The sequence below is a fragment of the Carassius carassius genome, chromosome 4 (genome assembly GCF_963082965.1).
Source record: "Carassius carassius chromosome 4, fCarCar2.1, whole genome shotgun sequence".
NCBI lineage: Eukaryota > Metazoa > Chordata > Actinopteri > Cypriniformes > Cyprinidae > Carassius > Carassius carassius.
This window is the reverse complement of record NC_081758.1, coordinates 3,756,989-3,777,094: the sequence shown is the minus strand read 5'-3', so window position 1 is coordinate 3,777,094 and position 20,106 is coordinate 3,756,989. Positions and strand designations below refer to the sequence as shown.

The 20,106-nt window shown below is 37.8% G+C and overlaps 1 protein-coding gene across 3 annotated transcripts in view; it reads left to right on the top strand.

The window, feature by feature from the left end:
• The window catches only part of LOC132132764 (astrotactin-2-like), a 498,987-nt gene that overhangs the window by 355,706 nt on the left and 123,175 nt on the right, over positions 1-20,106 (top strand). For all 3 annotated transcript variants that reach the window (XM_059545295.1, XM_059545288.1, XM_059545303.1), the window contains 2 exons: positions 1,426-1,592; positions 1,815-2,003. In XM_059545295.1, coding sequence (XP_059401278.1) covers positions 1,426-1,592; positions 1,815-2,003 — 356 coding nt within the window. The remainder of the gene's footprint in view (positions 1-1,425; positions 1,593-1,814; positions 2,004-20,106) is intronic.

Here is a 20,106-nt window from a genome sequence, read left to right as displayed (position 1 = left end):
GGGGCCGTCTGCTCTCTATACAGTAGTTCTCACTGTACTTTGATGTCATACACAAATCGGTCTGCACAGTCCTGTTTCAAGTTGAACACACCTCTTATTTCCAAGTAGGAGGTAGGAAAAAATCGTAAAATTGAGTTTGTTGTCTGTTTTCACTTCCGATCGCTATTGTGACTCATCCACGACTTTTGTCACTCATAATAATATGCATTCATAACCCGTCCTGTCCCAACCCATCCCATCAGCTTTAATGACAAACTTATCGCACACTTTTCCATTCAGTTCTGTACAAAAACCCAGAGAAACATTTCTACACATGAAATATGAAGGTAATAAACAAGCAATTAAGAGTTAATCTGATGTAGCGAGTAGCTTATCCTAAACTGCTACAGATAACAATTCTGCTTCATTGTGTGATTGAAATCCACATTATATTGAAATCAGAAATTATTTTAAACTCTCAGTGGTGGTTTATAGTGATATTTTAGTAAAAGCTTAGTATTAATCTCATAAACTGTAATGTTTAGCTTGATGCTAATTGTAGCTATATAATCTAAGAAAAATAAAAAAGTCCAAAAGCTGTAACTGGGGCAGTATCCTTTCAAAAAGTATTCTTCCTTAAATGGTGCATAGAAGTACCTTAAGTGTACATATCAGTACCATATGTATTTCTACCTTTTTAAATAGGTACCACGTAAGAGAGAGAGTAATGCACCTGTTACCCAGGGGTCGGTATGTTTGCTATCAGTATATACTGTGGTTGCAAGGGTATTTCAAACTTAGTTTGACCCCTAAACAAAGAAAGGAAAAAGGACCATGAGTATAGGGGTCTTAAAATATCAAGCTACTTTTAATAAAAAAAAAAAAAAAAAAAAAAAAACAGACATTCAACTTTGGCAAAACAGTCATCCCACACTATTTATGCATCATTCATTACACCTTAAGATGTGCTCGAGGAGCATTCAAGCAATCAGACTTTCAGATTTTCCACCTGCCCAATGAGACCGAGCACAAAAAATCCCATAGACTTACATTAAAGGTGAGATCCGAGCCGCATCAATGAGTCTTTTGACTTGGGCATGTAAGTTACAGCACAAAATACCCTAGCAACTACATGAGAATGCTATGCTCTACTTTCTTGCACAAGCAAGAAAATAGAACAATCCATTTGGAGTTTCTCTAGTCTCTGAATATATGGGCCGGTCAGTTCCACATGTCTGGATAATGGGTGTCTTATTGAGGCTCTGCCTTGGCAACCCTCATTAGTACCCTTTCTTTCTTGAGAAACTGCTTTGTTCATCATATAATAACTTCCTACTGAGGATACAGTACATGCGGTCTCTATTGTTACCTGGTAACAGAAAGTAAAGACCAGCACGCAGATGTTGATCCCCCATGTCCATCTCTCTCATCCCAAATCATTCACAGTGCCCAGAAGGACTGAAGCCTATGAAGGACGGTTCGGGCTGCTATGACTACTCTCTGGGAACGGACTGTACGGACGGCTTCAATGGAGGCTGTGAGCAGCTGTGTCTTCAGCAGCTGGTTCCTCTTCCTGATGACCCGACGTCCAGCAATGTGCTCATGTTCTGCGGGTGAGAGAAAACACGTGCATGAATATGAACCCAAGCACACAAAGAGCACGTTCAGTGGGTATAGAAAAGAATCACCCTCTTTTTGGTTGAACAAATACAGCTGGGTAAAACAAAAACTGTGTCCATCTTCATTTCTTGTATTTCAGCTTGTATTTGATAAAGATCCCTTTAACATTATCTGAATGAAATCTCAACACTGTCCCTGTGTGTGTGTGTGATCAGGTGTGTGCAGGAATACAAGCTAGCCGCTGACGGCCGCTCCTGTCTTCTCCTGGCTGATCACTGTGAAGGGCCGAAGTGCCCGAAGCAAGACTCACGCTTCAATGACACGCTCTTCAGTGAGATGCTCCGCGGGTACAATAACAAAACTCAACAGGTGACCCTGGGACAAGTTTTCCAGATGACCTTCAGGTGAGTTTTTGTGCAGTAAGCTTTATGTCTGGGATGTTTGGCAATTTAGTTTGTTTTATTCTTCAGATTCTTGAGGGTTGTATTTTGAGTGCAAGAGCTATAGGCTCTAGAAGTACATTTATTGAGAGAAAAATAAAATAAAAATAATATTGGAGAAAATGAATGGAAAAATACTTCTGAATGGCACTCGAAAGAGGAATAATGCGTTTGCTCTATAGCAGTATGCTGTGATAATTTCAAGACACATCAGTTATGATTTGTGTACTTTTTTTGGTCTAAAGTGAGAGTAATTTTGTTCAGCAAACACATTTCTCAGAAAGGCTCACGTTTGAAGATAAAAGCAGTTAATTTACAGCCTACATGACTGCTTCCATGTCTATTTGCAGCTGTCAAACTCACTCATGTTAGATGGTGTGTTGTGGCACAGCAGTTCTTCTGATGAACGTAAAACACTCCATCTTTATTAAGTTATCAGTGTTGTGTGTTAGCAGCAATCCCAGCACTTCACCACCACTGTCAGACCCCGCAAAACCATTCACTGTCTGAAAATCAAGACAAATGCGTTCTGAGGAAAGACACCTTGGCTGGCCTTATACTAACCGTCATAACATAAGCACCTCTGATCGTCTGCATTTGTCTGGAGGTTCTTTGACTGTATTGTATGCAAGCCTGTTTCTGTCATGGGATAGACTATCAAAAAGAAAAAAAAAAATTATCACTTTTATCAGTTCTGACTGATTTCTCATAGTTGTTCATATCTCACAGTTCATATCTTTTTCTTGCAGTTCTGAAAAAAAAAGGCTGAGTTGCAGTGGCGGCTCTAGACAAATTTTACTAGGGGGACCAAGGAGGGGCCAGTGTTTAACCAGAGGGGAACATTAAAAATGGCAACATATTTTATTTAAATGTAATGCAAATAAATACAAAAAGTAATTCTTGAAAAAATCTACACACTAATTGTACACAATCTAAACATGTTAATAAAAACAAATTACTATTAGTACTCTTATAAAATTCAATCAGGCAATCATACATTTCACAATTTAATATTTATATATGAATGTCAAGAATACAGAAGTGTATATATTTATAATGCTTACACTACACCACACAGAAATAATATACAATTAAATTATGCTTATTTTAAATGTAATGTGCAGGCTAAAATATAATAAGCTTTTAATAATCTTTCAGTGCGCAAAACTGAGCTCACAAAGTGATTTTAAAAGTTTACGGCTTTTAAAACGTGTGTGATCTAACAGGCACAAGCGAGTCTTTTAAAAACAGCAACAAACATAAAATACAAATACACAAAAAAAAAGGCATTTTATGCAAATCCACAGCCTTTTTATCTACAGATCAAGCATTATAATGTGAGTATATAATATTGGAGAGAGTTTTACCATGTATCCTGCTGTAAATGGACGAGGTGCGCGCTATTTGAATACTGAAGGGAGAATGATTGACAGCCGCAGAGGAGGGAAAACAAGGTTTCCGTAAACTTTAATTAAATGATGTAAATAGTCTTCTGTCCATAACATTAAGCTATGGAATTGCTTCAGATGACTTTGAGAAATTATAATCAGACCCAAGTCACCCAAACTGATGTGAAAAAACGGGAGGCGCTGAAAAGCGCGATCTTTGCATCCCTGAATATGATTAAGTTCCTAAGTTTTTGGTGCGCTGCACTAATTTACCCTATTTGAACGTTGCGTCACATTAGTTCCGCTTTTAGCGCTCGCGTGTAAAATCATATAAATTTTTTTTTTCAGCCCGGGGGTGGCCAGGGACATGTCAACAGAGGCACGGGCCTCCCTAGGCCTCCGTGTAGAACCGCCACTGCTGAGCTGTAAGATGCTAACTTGCAATTGTGATATATAAATGAGCAGTTCTGAGAAGAAAACTCAGAATTGTCAGATGTAAACTCTTTCAAGAAATAAAGAAGGAACTGTGAGTTTATATCTCACAATTCTGTTTTTATCTCGCAACTGATTTTTTACTCAGAATTGGGGGGTAAAAAGATTAAAAAATGTTTTTTTAATTCCATGGCAGAATCAGGCTTTTTCAATGCATTTAAACACTTTCTTTGTATTGTATTTTCTTTGAACTGGATGGTTTGGTGAAGCTCAAAGAAAGTGGAAAATAATGCACTTATTTCCAGCATGAACACAATTTTCTCTGCAGACTTTAGGACAGTCACTTTTTTCAGAAGGGCTCAGTCATAGTTTGTGGTGGTCTTCCTTTATTTGCTTTAGTGTTATGGCTTTTTGAAGGCAACAAAAGAATGTTTGAGTCTTGCGTGATGATTCTTTTCTGGCTTCTGCCAAAGTAAATACAGCGTATATATACCTCACCACACAGCTGGATGTCACAGTTTTACAGTAGCAAAGTTGTAACAACAAATCTGCAAGAAAGCATTGTGCTTGTGTTGTGTCTTTGTGTGTTGTGACTTTTGTATGGCAGTATTCTCTGTAAATCCTCTTTGGATTTATATTCATAGTTGTTAAATGTGGTAACACTTTATTTTAAGGATCAATTCTCACTCTTAGCTAATTCCTTATTAGCATGGATATTACTAGCCTACTGGCTGTTCATTAGTATTTATAAAGCACATATTCTGCATGAGCAAATTTTAGATCCCTTAATTAACTCAATACCTAAACTAACAACTACCTTACTAACTATTAATAAGCAACATTCCCAGATGAATATTATAATAAACCCAAACACAAAATTTAGCAAATATGCTAAAATGGAGATTGAGACGGCCCACACATGTAAATGATAACAGTTTATGTGGAGCAGTATTTACAGTATTTAAAGCCACTCTGAGATGCACATACATAGCCTACACACATGAAAAAGCGTATATATTAAACCTGCATCGCATATATTTATTTAATTGAGTCATAATGTTTGTGAATTCACAATAGCATTATGCTTTATTATGATTTTAAAATGAGTTTAATATATCAAGCAGCCATGGAAGATCTAGCAGTGCATTTGATGGATTCATCTCCATGGAATGCTCCACTTCCAGTATTTTGCCGATTACTCAACACGGTCAAAATGCAATTGAATAATTTTTTTAAGAACTAAGAATTAACTCTTGTGCATTGTTCAAAAAATTCACTACCCTTTCGTTATGTTCGGGATGAAAACATCCACTCAATTAAACTGCTGTAAAAATGTGTCAGATTCATATTTTTTCTCAATTTTGATTTGCATAAATCTGTTAATCAACTTCAGTCCTGATCAAAACAAAAAAAAAATCCAAGATTTTAGCTCTTTAATTGGCAAGTTCATAAATGATGTCACTGATTTGGGGGAAAAAAACACACAAAATGACTTATTTTCAATATAAAAGTAATTGTGGCCGTTTTTTTTTTTTTTTTTTTTACCTTTTATAACAGTCTTGGGCATGTCAAAGATTAGTAGAAACATTGGCTTTGATGCATTTTTAGTTTTTGTGCAGCATTAGATTTAAAATTTTTCTCCCTAATGTGTTATAAGGAGTATAACAGCAAATTATAGTGTTTGTGTGTGTGTGTGTGAGATTCTTGATTGTTGGTGGTTTTCCCTGTTGGGAAGAGGTAACATTTGTTATTTTTACAGTTGATCACTAGGTGGGACCATTAACCCTTTAGATAGGCCTGTGCAAAAAAAGCTTAGTTTCTGACTTGTATATGAAGCTATATGGAGTATAACAGCATATTATATTGTGTGTGTATGTGTGTGTGGGTGAGAAAGAGAAAGAGAGAGTGGGAGAGACCTTTGCGCACTTACCTTGATGTATTTGAGAAAATCAAAATGTACACCTCAGCTCTTAGAACTACATGGAGTAAACAAAAGTGCATTTATGCACCTGCTGCCTTTTAATGGTGGTGATAAGTATAGACTAAACAAAAGCAAAGTACGTGGATTTAAACACTTTTAAGTTTTAGAAATGATTATGTAGCGTGACCCCTCCAGCGAGCTGCTGCTTATTTGAAGTTGCTATTGCATTTTGGTTCATAATACATTGTTCATAAATTTGATGCAAAGTAGATTTTTTTACAGGATTTTAAGGTTTTAAACTGGCTTTACCATTGTAACGAATTAAACTCCATGATCACGTGAAGAAGGAGGCGGGAACCAGCGGACAATCAATTATAAACTTTAATGACAAAATAAACACAAAACAGCGTGTCAGCCCCTCACGGACGACTGAAACGCACAAATAAAAAGCAAACACAAACTAAAACCCAGGCCTGGTCCTCTCTCCCCCGTCACTGTTGTCGCTCCGGTTTTATATCCCTCCATCTCCTCCGTGGGACTCGAGACCGGTGGGTCGAACAGGTGTCGCTCATTTCCAATCACTCCACCGGCCTCGCTCCTGTTCCCACGTCTCTCGGACCCGCCCCACTCGTCACAACCATCAAGAAAAGACGAGCATTTCACACATAGACATGAGCATGAGGTGCATATTTGGATTTTTTCAGATACATCGAGGTAAGTGCACAAAGGTCTCTCTCACACCCTCTCTCTCTCTCTCTCTCTCTCTCTCTCTCTCACATACACTATAATTTGCTGTTATACTCCATATAACTCCATATACAAGCCAGAAACCAAGCCTTTTTTTGCACAGGCCTATCTAAAGGGTTAATGGTCCCACCTAGTGATCAACTGTAAAAATAAGAAATGTTACCTCTTCCCAAAAGGGAAAACCACAAACAATCATGAATGCATGATTATATGGTGTCATGGCTTTGCAATCAAAAAATGTCGTTATAATGGAAGTCAATGGGGTAAAAACAGCCACCAACAACAAAGGTTGATTAATAGATTTATGCAAAAAAAAAATATATATATTTATCTGATACATTTTTACAGCAGTTTAATTTAGTGGATGTTTTCATCCACGAACATAACGAAAGGGTAGTGAAATTTGCCCAGAGTGTACCGTTGAGTTTTTGAAAAATTTCAAAGCATTTTCCCAAAATATGGGTCAAAATAAGATTTGTCACCAAAAATCATTCCATTAGCTCAAACACAAAGAAAGTTGTGGCCAAATAAGGCTCAACTTTACCTCCTAGTAGACGAAAACGTCCCCAACAACACATAAAGGTTAAGTACTAAGAACAGCCTAATACATACTTATTCATGTTAACCAATGCATTAACCAGTGTTAACAAAAGAGACTTGACAAATGAAAAACCTACCTACTTGCTGCCTTAAATGTTAAGTATAATCTAACTGGCTGTGTAATAAATGCATAATAAATGCTAATAAATAATACATGTTAGTAAATTATGTAAACGGTCTGTTATTCATAAAAAAAAAAAAAAAAAAAAAATCTTGACAGGGGCGCATGGATGCTCCTTGGAGACTGTGGGTGCTCCAGAGAGGGGACAAAATGTCCAAAACGAAAAGTGGATTCCATTGCAAGAAACAAAAATAATCAACATCCAAGAACTTAAGTTTAGAAAAATATTTTAAAAGAATAGTAAAAAAAAAAATATGAAATATGAAAAAAATGTTGAATAACTTTTAAAAAATAAGGTTTAAATTTGATTAATTGATTTGATGATTTAATAATATAATGGAATATATATAATATATTAATATATACAGTATATAAATTGCTTTTATTTATTACAAAGGTAGCGATTATGAAACTTATTATTAAACATTTAACATACAATGATGTAAGCAGTATATTTGTGAGAACTTGGAATCAAAAAAAAAAAAAAAAAACCTGAATTAAAATCATGCGTATGTTGGTTTGCACACTGGGTAGGCTTGGGCAAAAATGTGAAAACCTGCCACACATTACCAGAAATGCAATACGGAGACAATGGATGAAGCAGTTGAAAAATGTGTAATCATTTGCACACGTTCATGCCCTTTTGTCTTTCTTTCTTCAGTGAAACACAAAAGAAGTATAAAAGAATATCCAAGCATGTGTGGGATGTGCTGCTGAACATCTCTCATACTGTACGTTCTGGTTTTGAGTTTGTTCTTGCCTTCAGTAACGATTAACTACATTTTCTCTATGTTTTGATTGTAGTGTGTCTGTCTCTGTCCTAGGCCTTTGTTTGACCCTCATCACACTATGTATTAATTAATTTATTTTTTCCCTTGAGGCTTTCATGTCCTCAACATCCCTTCAGCAGATGCTTTGATATGTAGATGCAGTTCTTTACTAACTACAAACCCAGCAGAAGGGCGACGTGACTCAGAATTGAAGCGGCCTGAAGACCCACAGATGCTTTCATACACATTTCGCTCATGATAATAATGTTCATCAAACATTGTGCCATATATTAGTTAGATTTGTGCAGCTTTGGCCATATGCATCCATGGAAACAGTTTGTGGAAATTAGTCATTAGTGGCAGAGTGCCTGTAATGAAATAGTAAACAACACTCAGGCAAATTCTATTTGTTCAGAATAGAATATGATTTCTGATGATGTTTGCTTTCGGCAAATTAGGGAAATTAGGGACTTAACATCAAACAGTGAGTTCCCTTGGAAACAGTTTTAATAGCTTTCATTAATAAGTCATTTTCGTAACTGTAAATACAACCCGAATTCCGGAAAAGTTGGGACGTTTTTTAAATTTTAATAAAATGAAAACTAAAAGACTTTCAAATCACATGAGCCAATATTTTATTCACAATAGAACATAGATAACATAACAAATGTTTAAACTGAGAAAGTTTACAATTTTATGCACAAAATGAGCTCATTTCAATTTTGATTTCTGCTACAGGTCTCAAAATAGTTGGGACGGGGCATGTTTACCATGGTGTAGAATCTCCTTTTCTTTTCAAAACAGTTTGAAGACATCTGGGCATTGAGGCTTTGAGTTGCTGGAGTTTTGCTGTTGGAATTTGGTCCCATTCTTGCCTTATATAGATTTCCAGCTGCTGAAGAGTTCGTGGTCGTCTTTGACGTATTTTTCGTTTAATGATGCGCCAAATGTTCTCTATAGGTGAAAGATCTGGACTGCAGGCAGGCCAGGTTAGCACCCGGACTCTTCTACGACGAAGCCATGCTGTTGTTATAGCTGCAGTATGTGGTTTTGCATTGTCCTGCTGAAATAAACAAGGCCTTCCCTGAAATAGACGTTGTTTGGAGGGAAGCATATGTTGCTCTAAAACCTTTATATACCTTTCAGCATTCACAGAGCCTTCCAAAACATGCAAGCTGCCCATACCGTATGCACTTATGCACCCCCATACCATCAGAGATGCTGGCTTTTGAACTGTACGCTGATAACATGCTGGAAGGTCTCCCTCCTCTTTAGCCCGGAGGACACGGCGTCCGTGATTTCCAACAAGAATGTCAAATTTGGACTCGTCTGACCATAAAACACTATTCCACTTTGAAATAGTCCATTTTAAATGAGCCTTGGCCCACAGGACACGACGGCGCTTCTGGACCATGTTCACATATGGCTTCCTTTTTGCATGATAGAGCTTTAGTTGGCATCTGCTGATGGCACGGCGGATTGTGTTTACCGACAGTGGTTTCTGAAAGTATTCCTGGGCCCATTTAGTAATGTCATTGACACAATCATGCCGATGAGTGATGCAGTGTCGTCTGAGAGCCCGAAGACCACGGGCATCCAATAAAGGTCTCCGGCCTTGTCCCTTACGCACAGAGATTTCTCCAGTTTCTCTGAATCATTTGATGATGTTATGCACTGTAGATGATGAGATTTGCAAAGCCTTTGCAATTTGACGTTGAGGAACATTGTTTTTAAAGTTTTCCACAATTTTTTTAAGCAGTCTTTCACAGATTGGAGAGCCTCTGCCCATCTTTACTTCTGAGAGACTCTGCTTCTCTAAGACAAAGCTTTTATAGCTAATCATGTTACAGACCTGATATCAATTAACTTAATTAATCACTAGATGTTCTCCCAGCTGAATCTTTTCAAAACTGCTTGCTTTTTTAGCCATTTGTTGCCCCGTGCCAACTTTTTTGAGACCTGTAGCAGGCATTAAATTTTAAATGAGCTAATTAAGTGGATAAAAGTGTAAAATTTCTCAGTTTAAACATTTGCTATGTTGTCTATGTTCTATTGTGAATAAAATATTGGCTCATGTGATTTGAAATTCCTTTAGTTTTCATTTTATTAAAATTTAAAAAACGTCCCAACTTTTCCGGAATTCGGGTTGTATTTCTTTTAGCGAGTTTGAATATGCACCTTTGCAAATCAGATTTGATTGTTATGGTTGAGGAGAATATAGTCAGTGATTAAAGTCTGTTCCTCGTACAAAATATTTACAAGACTTGGAATATAACATCTCTTATGAAAAACTAGTGCACTTATTTGTACTGAATAAGTGTACTTCAAAACTTAAAAGTTTAGAATTTAGTTTCTTTAATTAATAATAAATATTAATATAATATTAATGAAATACAATGCCATTTAAGTGTACTTAAAGACACTTTTTCTTAAAACACTTTAAAATGTAGACTTTAAAAACGTGACCTCTGTGTCAATGTAATGTAATGATGACAATAACTTTCTTCATAATGCACTTTCAGCTTTTACATTCAGAGACAGCTATATTACACACTGCATGCAAGTGTATTATTTTTTTATAAATAAGTGCTTTTATTTATTTATTCACTTGTTTGTTTCTGTTGGAGTTTGCCAGCCTCAACTCGCTGTTTGAAATTGCATAGAAAATAGCTGTGGGAACTTTCTTGAATTTTTTTTTGTGAACTGTGTTCGACAGAAGACATTTTTATTTTTTTACTTTATACTTTACCTTGGGATGCTTGCATGTGCGTGTGCGAGCTGGTGAAACAGAAACTTTTCATCTCAGAATGGCTTTTGTGGGTAGCTCTTTCAGTTGACAGTTAGTGCACTTGTTTCCCAGCATGCCTCTCTCTCCGGGCCCCTCACAGATCTGCATCAGGGTGGCCACAGTCAGCGCCGCCACAGCGACTAATAGATATTGACATGCCAATCTGAGAAAAGAGGCTCGGAGACTCATTCTGACCCCGAGAGCAACATTTCCTTTAAAAGGAATTCAGTGCTGGTCCGGAAAGATGAAGACCATCCATCAGAGATGACGGCGCTTTGTAGCCTTTCTGAGAACGGCAACGGCAACAACAGACTGCATCCGAATATACATTTTTACCTCACCATTGATTTCAAAGCAATTTAAAGACCAGAGGTTCCTATTTTACTTAAACAGAAATGGAAAGTTGGAGGATTTCTGATTCTTCTTTTCTTTTTTTTTTCTTTTTTGAAATGTTGCATTCAGATACATTGTGTGCTTCAGAAGGGACGACATTTGATTAATGAAAGTTTAATCATCAGAGGAAGGAAAGAGCAGCTGGAGGCAGTAATATTAGGAGAGGCATTTATATATCTTACAAACTTTGTTTCCTCAAGTTCAATTAATTAAAACATTTTAAATCAGTTACAGTTAAATGTCTATTTAGTGCGTTTCCTTCCACACAGGAAGAGAAGAAAATCTCAGGAATTCAGAAAGTGTTACTAGCGTCACGTGTTACATAGAAAATCATTTTAACACCTTTGGACCAGAACAAATGTTCACTGAAATAACTATTGCTTTTATTAAAGAGATGGATTCTGTTGCTAAGAGATGAGATCCTTCTTTATTACCTGCGAGTTTTTACTGGCAGCTTAAATGAAAATCATTTACTCACACTCATGTCATTCCAAACCTGTATGACATTCTATCTTTTACAAATTCTGAAAAAATATTACTTTTTATTTATTTACTTTTATTTTTATGTTCTTCTTCATACTTACAATGAAAGTCAGTGGGCTCTAATGATTTTTGAACTCCACTTTCTGTGGTCTAAAACTAGCATTGGTGATTTCACCTTTGCATACAGTACTTCTCACATAATGCTATTTGAATGTTCATCTTTGTCTTTGGAGTGTTAAAAGCGGTTCGTGCATACAGAAGATCTGTAAAGTCACAAAGTGCATTGGTGTTTGACACACAAGGAGAAGCTTCCATCTTGGATGACCTGAGGGGGAGGAAACTGTCAGCAAATTTTTATTTACATTTTTTAAGCAACCTGTTTCTTGAAATAAATTGTTTCATATGGATTGCTTTTAAGATATCCCTTTGAAGCTTAAAAAAATGTTGATCAAAGAAGAATGTATGTAGAAGAATTCAAAGGTTCTATAATGCAGAGTTTTTTTTTTTTTTTATGTTGTTGAAAAGACTCATGTCTTGTAGTCTTACCAGTCAATGTCAATGTTAAAGCAGTAATGCAGAGAAGAACGTGCTATGACTCCACAGAGACATGCAAGTCTCGTATCAGATTATAGGAAGTGCCAGTCAGTGTCAGTTACTGCCATTAAGGACGGTCCAAACAGATATTAGCTTTGACTCAACCTTCAAGAAGGAAGTAAACATTAAATAAATTAATCAATTAAAAACTATGTCCTTATTCGGGTTCCCTTTGTAGAATACTACAGTTTGATTGAAAATGTACAACCATAGAGTGCTCAGTCAAGACAATGACCGAGAAGAATCAAATAGATTTTCACGTCACCGTGATTAAAAGTAAATACATCACACCTCTAGTTGTGTGTGCGTGTCCCACTGACCGTTTGACAAATCCAGCCTGGGAATGAACTCTATCACTTCTGAACTCTGTTTTCACCTTTTGTAAAGGAACTGTCTTAAAGGATAGCAGGTCACATTGAGACTGCCACTGTCTGCAGGCTTTCAGGATAATCACGCTCATCCGCAAGAAAGACCTTCTCAAAAAGAGAAAATGAATCCTATGGTGAGTGTCAATAATTTCCTGGAAGCATCATGATTGTTTCCAGACCAAAGCCAGTTTGAGGACAGAGGTTTTGAAGACTGGGCACTTAATAGCTCTAATAAGGAAAATACCTACAATAAGGAAAATACCTACAATATTAGAGCTATTAATAAGGAAACACCTTTCCTTATGAATAGCTCTAATAAGGAAAATACCTACAATTGAAAATACAATTGAAAAGTATGTAGCCTAATTGAACTGAATGCATTGCTAAGAATTAATTTGGACAAATTAAAAGGCAAATTTATCCGTTTTTTTTTTTTTTTTTTTTGTACCCTCAGATTCCAGATTTTCAAATAATTGTATCTCGGCCAAATAATGTCAGATCCTAATAAACCATACATCAATGGATTATGGAAGTATATTTATTCAGCTTTCAGATGATGTATATATGTGCTAATGGGTGTGAACTGGGTAAATAGTGTGTATATATAGTGGGAGAGGTTATTATATTTCAGTTTACACATTTTTAGCTGCAAGTTGTAGATTTCAAGACAACTTTAATCTGTAACTGATAAATCAGGGAAATTATATACAAATTTAAGATAAATAGTGCTGAGTTATGTGGTAAAATGAAAGGTCTTATAACCACTTTCTCTATCAGAAAGTCAAAAAATCTAGACTGTTGGTAGCAAGCAGAGGCAAAAAATGGAATATGGCTGAGCCTCCATGAAGCGCTTAATCAATATGTGGCTGGAAAGCAAATGAGAATGCTAATAAATGAACTGTAATATGTGCATGAGTCCAGGGGTGGTCCTTCTGTATATACCAAAGAATATGTGCCATTATTCAGACTTAACCCCTTTTGTTTGAAACATTTCAAAGAGAGAAAAGAAACTTCTTGGATATTTATTAATAAACTGCTGTTTTGTTAATGTCCAAAGCATTGCATTGTATAGCACATGGCAAAATGGCAGTACACTTAGCTAAATTCACCCCTATTTTTAACAATGACATTTAGAATAATGTCACAAAAGACACTTGCAGTATGCTTTCACTAAAATACACTGTTAAGTTCACTTTGCATTGATGTCAAATTATTTGAAAGTACATTTTATATATTTTTTTTAATAATCTGGATGTACTGCACTGGAGGTACTGGATATTTTACTCATTCTATATTAGAAAATGTCTGCCTGCTAATATCACTCATTAATTTTCAGTTGATTGATTCATATTGTGGACTGACTTTGCATTAAAACTGCATTATTAAAGCAGAGAGCAAGAGAGCAATCCCTCTGAATGTACTGTACCTTGGACACCCATACATCTCATTCATCCTTACTGATCAAGCGGTTCAAACACACAGACATCCAAACACTTGAGTACTGTCTGCATTAGGCTGCCTGACCTGGAAAACTCATCTTTTGATGCCTTCTTAATGGCGCGTGCCTCTGGCTTAGTGTTCAGAGCCACTTCACCCAAACAGCGTTATACACACATTCATTTCAAGTTCCAGGTTGCGTAACTTCCAGGTCTTCTCTTCTTTTCTCATAACATCTATTTTCTTACAATATACTTTTCCAAAAGCTTTTATTGTGAGTGGTTGGGTCTCTATGGACCGTAGAAACAGTAAAAAAAACCTCAAAAGTCAACTAAGCAGTGACCCCTTTTGGTGAAACGAAGTAAAAAAACATTTCATGCAACTAAAAGCCGAAGTAACAGTGACTGGTCAGGCAGACAGTCAGGCTGTCAGTGCTTTATATCCTTGTTAACTCACGATTCATTATTTAATGACACGCGTTTACAAGCTAAATAGCCGGAGAGCTGCACACGACGCAGCGCTGTAATGTTTTATAGGCCGGCTGACACATGCTGGGCATTGTCCCTCTGTCCCGCTCCACTGCCCTCCATCTGTGAATGGATTGTCAGATGAAGAGGAAGGAGGAGACAGAGGCAGTCAGATGAAGAGAGGAGAGACAAATGAGACAAGTGAGGAGAGGTGAAAGAAAGATGAGGAGTGAGATGAAATGGGGTTTTCCTATAAAATCTTCACTGATTTTTATAAAGCAAACAAAAGAATAACATTTTATATTGCTAGTAATACTTCAAGTTGAGCACTTACTAGTATGAAGCAGCTTTACTTGATCCATACATCATTTTTATTGAAATGCTAAATCTTGTTAAAAAGTATCAAATGCATCAGACTTTTATGCAAGGAATGCAAATGCAAGGAATGTTATTTGTTCATTTCTTAACCATCATTGATTGCATTGTTTTTATACAGAGGTTTGATCGTACAATTAAATTTGCTCTTTAACAGTTCAATGAACATTGCTGAATAAATAAAAAAAAAACCTTGCATTTACTGTAAGACCAAAATTGACCAGTTATTTCACTATTTTTTTTCTTCTCCCAGTGAAAATAGTCCCACTACAGCCAAAGCTGTCTATATAGCCTCCAAATGCTGCCAAGAAAGACTGTAATAAACTGAAAACCGGGAATAAAATAAATTAATAGATACGATTTTACTCCCTCTATTATTTGTAGTAGTAGTATTATTTATTGAACTGAACAAATCTGACTTGTACTTCTGTGTCGTACCTACACCGTAGCCTATGCATAGACGCACTCCCTTACAGCAAAGCCTGACGTGCACGTCTCTAAAAACCTAACGTCAATTCTACACAGACTGCAAGCGCTGTGATTGGTCTACTAGAATCCCTCCCTCCGTGTGTTCTTGAGTTTGTGTGTGTTTATGTGCACTTATAATATATATTATAATGTTACACCTTCTTATATAAAATAAAACAAAGCAAAGAACACGTCTTATTATTTATTATACTACATAGCATTATACAACAGTAGTTGTCCGCGAAAAACAATGACATAAAAAAGCACTGCAGGATATTATAAAAGTGTGCATTTGTGACAATATGCGTATGTGGTGCATACATATGTATATATATATTTTTTTTTTTTTTCTCAGTGCCCATGTTAACTGATTCAAGTGTTCACACCGCACATGATTGCAGTTTGGCAGTGCATTCCAGAAGCGTTGCATCTGCTGCAGTGCAGTAATAGTTTCCGCACCGAGTTTGTTTTTGCTGTGCTGCACGCACTGAATTAAAGTGACAGTGCATTGTTTGCAAGGAGTTCAAGGATTGCTTGTAGTGAAGATTTAAATGCAAAAAAAAAAAAAAATAAGCAGGAGAGCTGACAGTTTCTGTCAGTGTAAGTTTTAATTTAATAAGTTTGTGATAGCTTACTACCTTTTAAAGTAAGAAAAGTAGACTGTAGGCTATATGCTACTTAAAGGTTTTGCCACCTGCTTGAGCAACTTAATATACACTCACCTAAAGGATTATTAGCAACACCATACTAATACTGTGTTTGACCCCCTTTCGCCTTCAGAACTGCATTAATTCTACGTGGCATTGATTCAACAAGGTGCTGAAAGCATTCTTTAGAAATGTTGGCCCATATTGACAGGATATCATCTTGCAGTTGATGGAGATTTGTGGGATGCACATCCAGGGCACAAGGCTCCCGTTACACCACATCCCAAAGATGCTCTATTGGTTGAGATCTGGTGACTGTGGGGGCCATTTTAGTTCAGTGAACTCATTGTTATGTTCAAGAAACCAATTTGAAATGATTCGAGGTTTGTGACATGGTGCATTATCCTGCTGGAACTAGCCATCAGAGGATGGGTACATGGTGGTCATAAAGGGATGGACATGGTCAGAAACATTGCTCAGGTAGGCCGTGGCATTTAAACGACTCCCAATTGGCACTAAGGGGCCCAAAGTGTGCCAAAAAAACATCCCCTACACCATAACACCACCACCACCAGCCTGCACAAGTGGTAACAAGGCATGATGGATCCATGTTCTCATTCTGTTTACACCAAATTCTGACTCTACCATCTGAATGTCTCAACAGAAATCGAGACTCATCAGACCAGGCAACATTTTTCCAGTCTTCAACTGTCCAATTTTGGTGAGCTTGTGCAAATTGTAGCCTCTTTTTCCTATTTGTAGTGGAGATGAGTGGTACCCGGTGGGGTCTTCTGCTGTTGTAGCCCATCCGGCTCAAGGTTGTGCGTGTTGTGGCTTCACAAATGCTTTGCTGCATACCTTAGTTGTAACAAGTGGTTATTTCAGTCAAAGTTGCTCTTCTATCAGCTTGAATCAGTCGGCCCATTCGCCTCTGACCTCTAGCATCAAAAAGGCATTTTCGCCCACAGGACTGCCGCTTACTGGATGTTTTTCCCTTTTCACACCATTCTTTGTAAACCCTAGAAATGGTTGTGCGTGAAAATCCCAGTGACTGACCAGATTGTGAAATACTCAGTCCGGCCCGTCTGGCACCAACAACCATGCAACGCTCAAAATTGCTTAAATCACCTCATGCTGCATTGGAAATGCTTTGGAAACACCGCTGTGTGACTGTGTCCAGAAGCATGTGTGAAATCAGTCCATTCAGGAACTTGCTCTGCATCAGAAACACTTTGGGAAAGAGAATACCAACTCCTTTTGTAAAATCAATGTGCGCATCTGAAGACAGAAGCACTCTACAGCCCAGAGTGGTCCCAACATCTAGGCTATAAAACTTGACAAATGCGTGTGGTCATGGCCACGTCTGTACCATGGCATCCAGACCCAAAGGAGCTGGATGTGTAAGGGAGAACCACAGAGGACAGTGAGTTGTCTTCAGAGATGCCAACAGATCGAGTTGAGTCTGGCCAAAAATGTTCCAAAATTCCCTCTGCCTTGACAGAATGTCCGTTCCCTGATTGAGATGACCCAGGCTATAGACTGCCCTCAGGGACAGCAGGCTTCCCTGGGCCCACAGGAGGATCTGGTGTTCCAGTTTGCAAAGTGAACACAACCACAGACCCCCCTGTCAGTTTATATATGAGACCACAAAAGTGTTGTCTCAGCAGACAAACACATGACCTCTGAGGTCTGGGAAGAAATGTTTCAGAGCCTGAAACAATGCCAGGATCTACAGGCAATTTATGTGCCAAGAGAGATTATGGCTTTCCCTGGCCTGGCCTCTACTGGATTAAGCGCTTCATTCTTTTTTCTGACGAAATCCAAAACTCAAGTCCTGAGGTAATCCTCAGGACATCTTCTTGGGGTGAATTATGCCTTATTCCTCTCAACTCGAAGCAAATCAAATAAAAAACTTGAACAGTCTCACTGCTTTGTTTTCCATGGTATGGGCATATACATGCCACGCACTTCATGTGGAGCATTATAATCTCAATAGCGTGTTCAGCGTATGGGCGTGGTCACATTAGATATAATGAAGGGAGACATGAAAGACAGACATTACGTTGTTTTCATATGGATTACTTTATCACAGAATATGTGTTGTTGGTAGCACTTGCTTAGTTTAAAAGTAGACATGTCAAGCTTTCTATAGATATATCTCTCATGTCTCTTTGTTGAGTATTCACTGAGTTACAGTTCATTTTAATGACTTGTTTCTAAATGAAGACCACCGGAGACCAAGGCTGAAGACAGTGCACCTTGTTTGTTTTCTTTATTTTATAAATGCACAAAGTTTTGTTTTTATTATGTGTGGATACAAATAAAAGTAGACCCTTTACAGATTTGATTGATGTATTGCTCTTATCTGTACGATCAAAACTGAAAGTGTAATTTAAGTTATTTTCTGGGGTTATCAGGAGAAGATGCATCATAACGCGTATACGTGGGGATCGAGTCCAGAGGGTTAAGTGTTACATGATGACACAGAGCACCCAACACAGGTCCCTGAGACAGGAACCAAGGCATCTTCCACATGTCTAAAGCATGAAGGCAGCACTTGCGTTACCTTGCTCATGCAAAATTGGTTGTCCCTCTGGGAGAACCCCTTGGTCCTTAGAAACCACATCAGGGGTCTTATGTACAACAGGCAAAACAATCTCACATTGGGCACTGCTGCCATTAGACCCAGCAGACTCTGAAACACAAGCCCTGAAGCAGATAACTAGTGGGGGGTGGGCATGGGTTTTCCCTCAGTTCTTCTTCGCTGATGCCTTCCTAGAAAGAATGAGAGTCCACAGATCCACCTTTTCGCTAGTTGTTTTTGACTGAGAGCGCCACCTCAACTAAAAAGTAAGGTGCTGGTAGATGGCTGAGGCTTCTCCCGCACTGCAGCCCCTAAGACCTGGATCTGGTGGGGGAGGTAATGCTGCTTCCTAGCCTCCTGTAACCCTGTAAGCTCAATGCATCACTGAAGAAGCCCAACGAGACAAGCGGGGCGTCCAATAGGAAGAACCTGCCCTTATCCCTTATGTTGGACAGGTTCAAACAGAGATGTCCTTGGCTGGCCATGCTGCTTCAGCCCCAGGATGTTGGAATTATTGGAGACATTGGGGCTAAATATGTGATCAGAGTATGACCTTTCCCATGATCTTGCAACCTCAGCATTGAGATCAGCGAAGAAACTTGCATGCTCCACTCCCAGACAGACAACGCACAGAACACGTGTATCCCCACCCATGATGTAGTGACAGCAGGGAGGAACACACAACCTGAAACACTGCCTGTAACTCTCTTATTGCATATTGACTGTCTGATTTATGTACTGGCACAACATACACACTTTACACACACTTCGAAGACGTACACAACACGGAGTGCTTGCTGAAGAGCAGAAGCTAACGTTATTTACGCTCTGTGTGCTTTTAACCTCAAAGTGTCCCAAAGCATTTCTCATGTAGCGTGAGTTCCTGAAGGAGAATCACAATGATGAAAACGCATTTTCAGTAACAACGTTTGGATTTTAAATCAAAATAATGGATGAATATTGTGTTTGTGGTGAACAGCTGCAAATTAGGAACGGACTGTAAACACATCCTATGTGAAAGCACAATGAGTCTGTGCTGCTTCTGCACCGCATACGAGCCACACATGAACTACATATGCAGTGTATAAAATACTATTTTAGTCTTTCTACTTTGAAATATCACATTTAATTCAATTTATTACTTGCTAATTGTTTATTTATGAATTTTACTTGCGATTTCATTATTTTATTTTATTATTTTAATAATCATCTTTCTTTGATATTCTCACACACAGACTGGAACTTTACCCAGGAACTAGGGACTTTTAGTTGGTACTCTAAGAATCTAAAGACAGGACCTAAATAAAGTTCTGGGTAAAAAAATCCCTCCTCAGAAAGTCCCTGCTCACGAGGTAGTACTTTTTTAAAGGTCTTGAACTTTCGGGGGCGGGACTTTGGCACTAAACATGCTGATTGGTTGAGTTCATGCAGAATTGGGATTTCAGCCACCATTCATTCTGATAATTGTCAAAATATTACTGTTA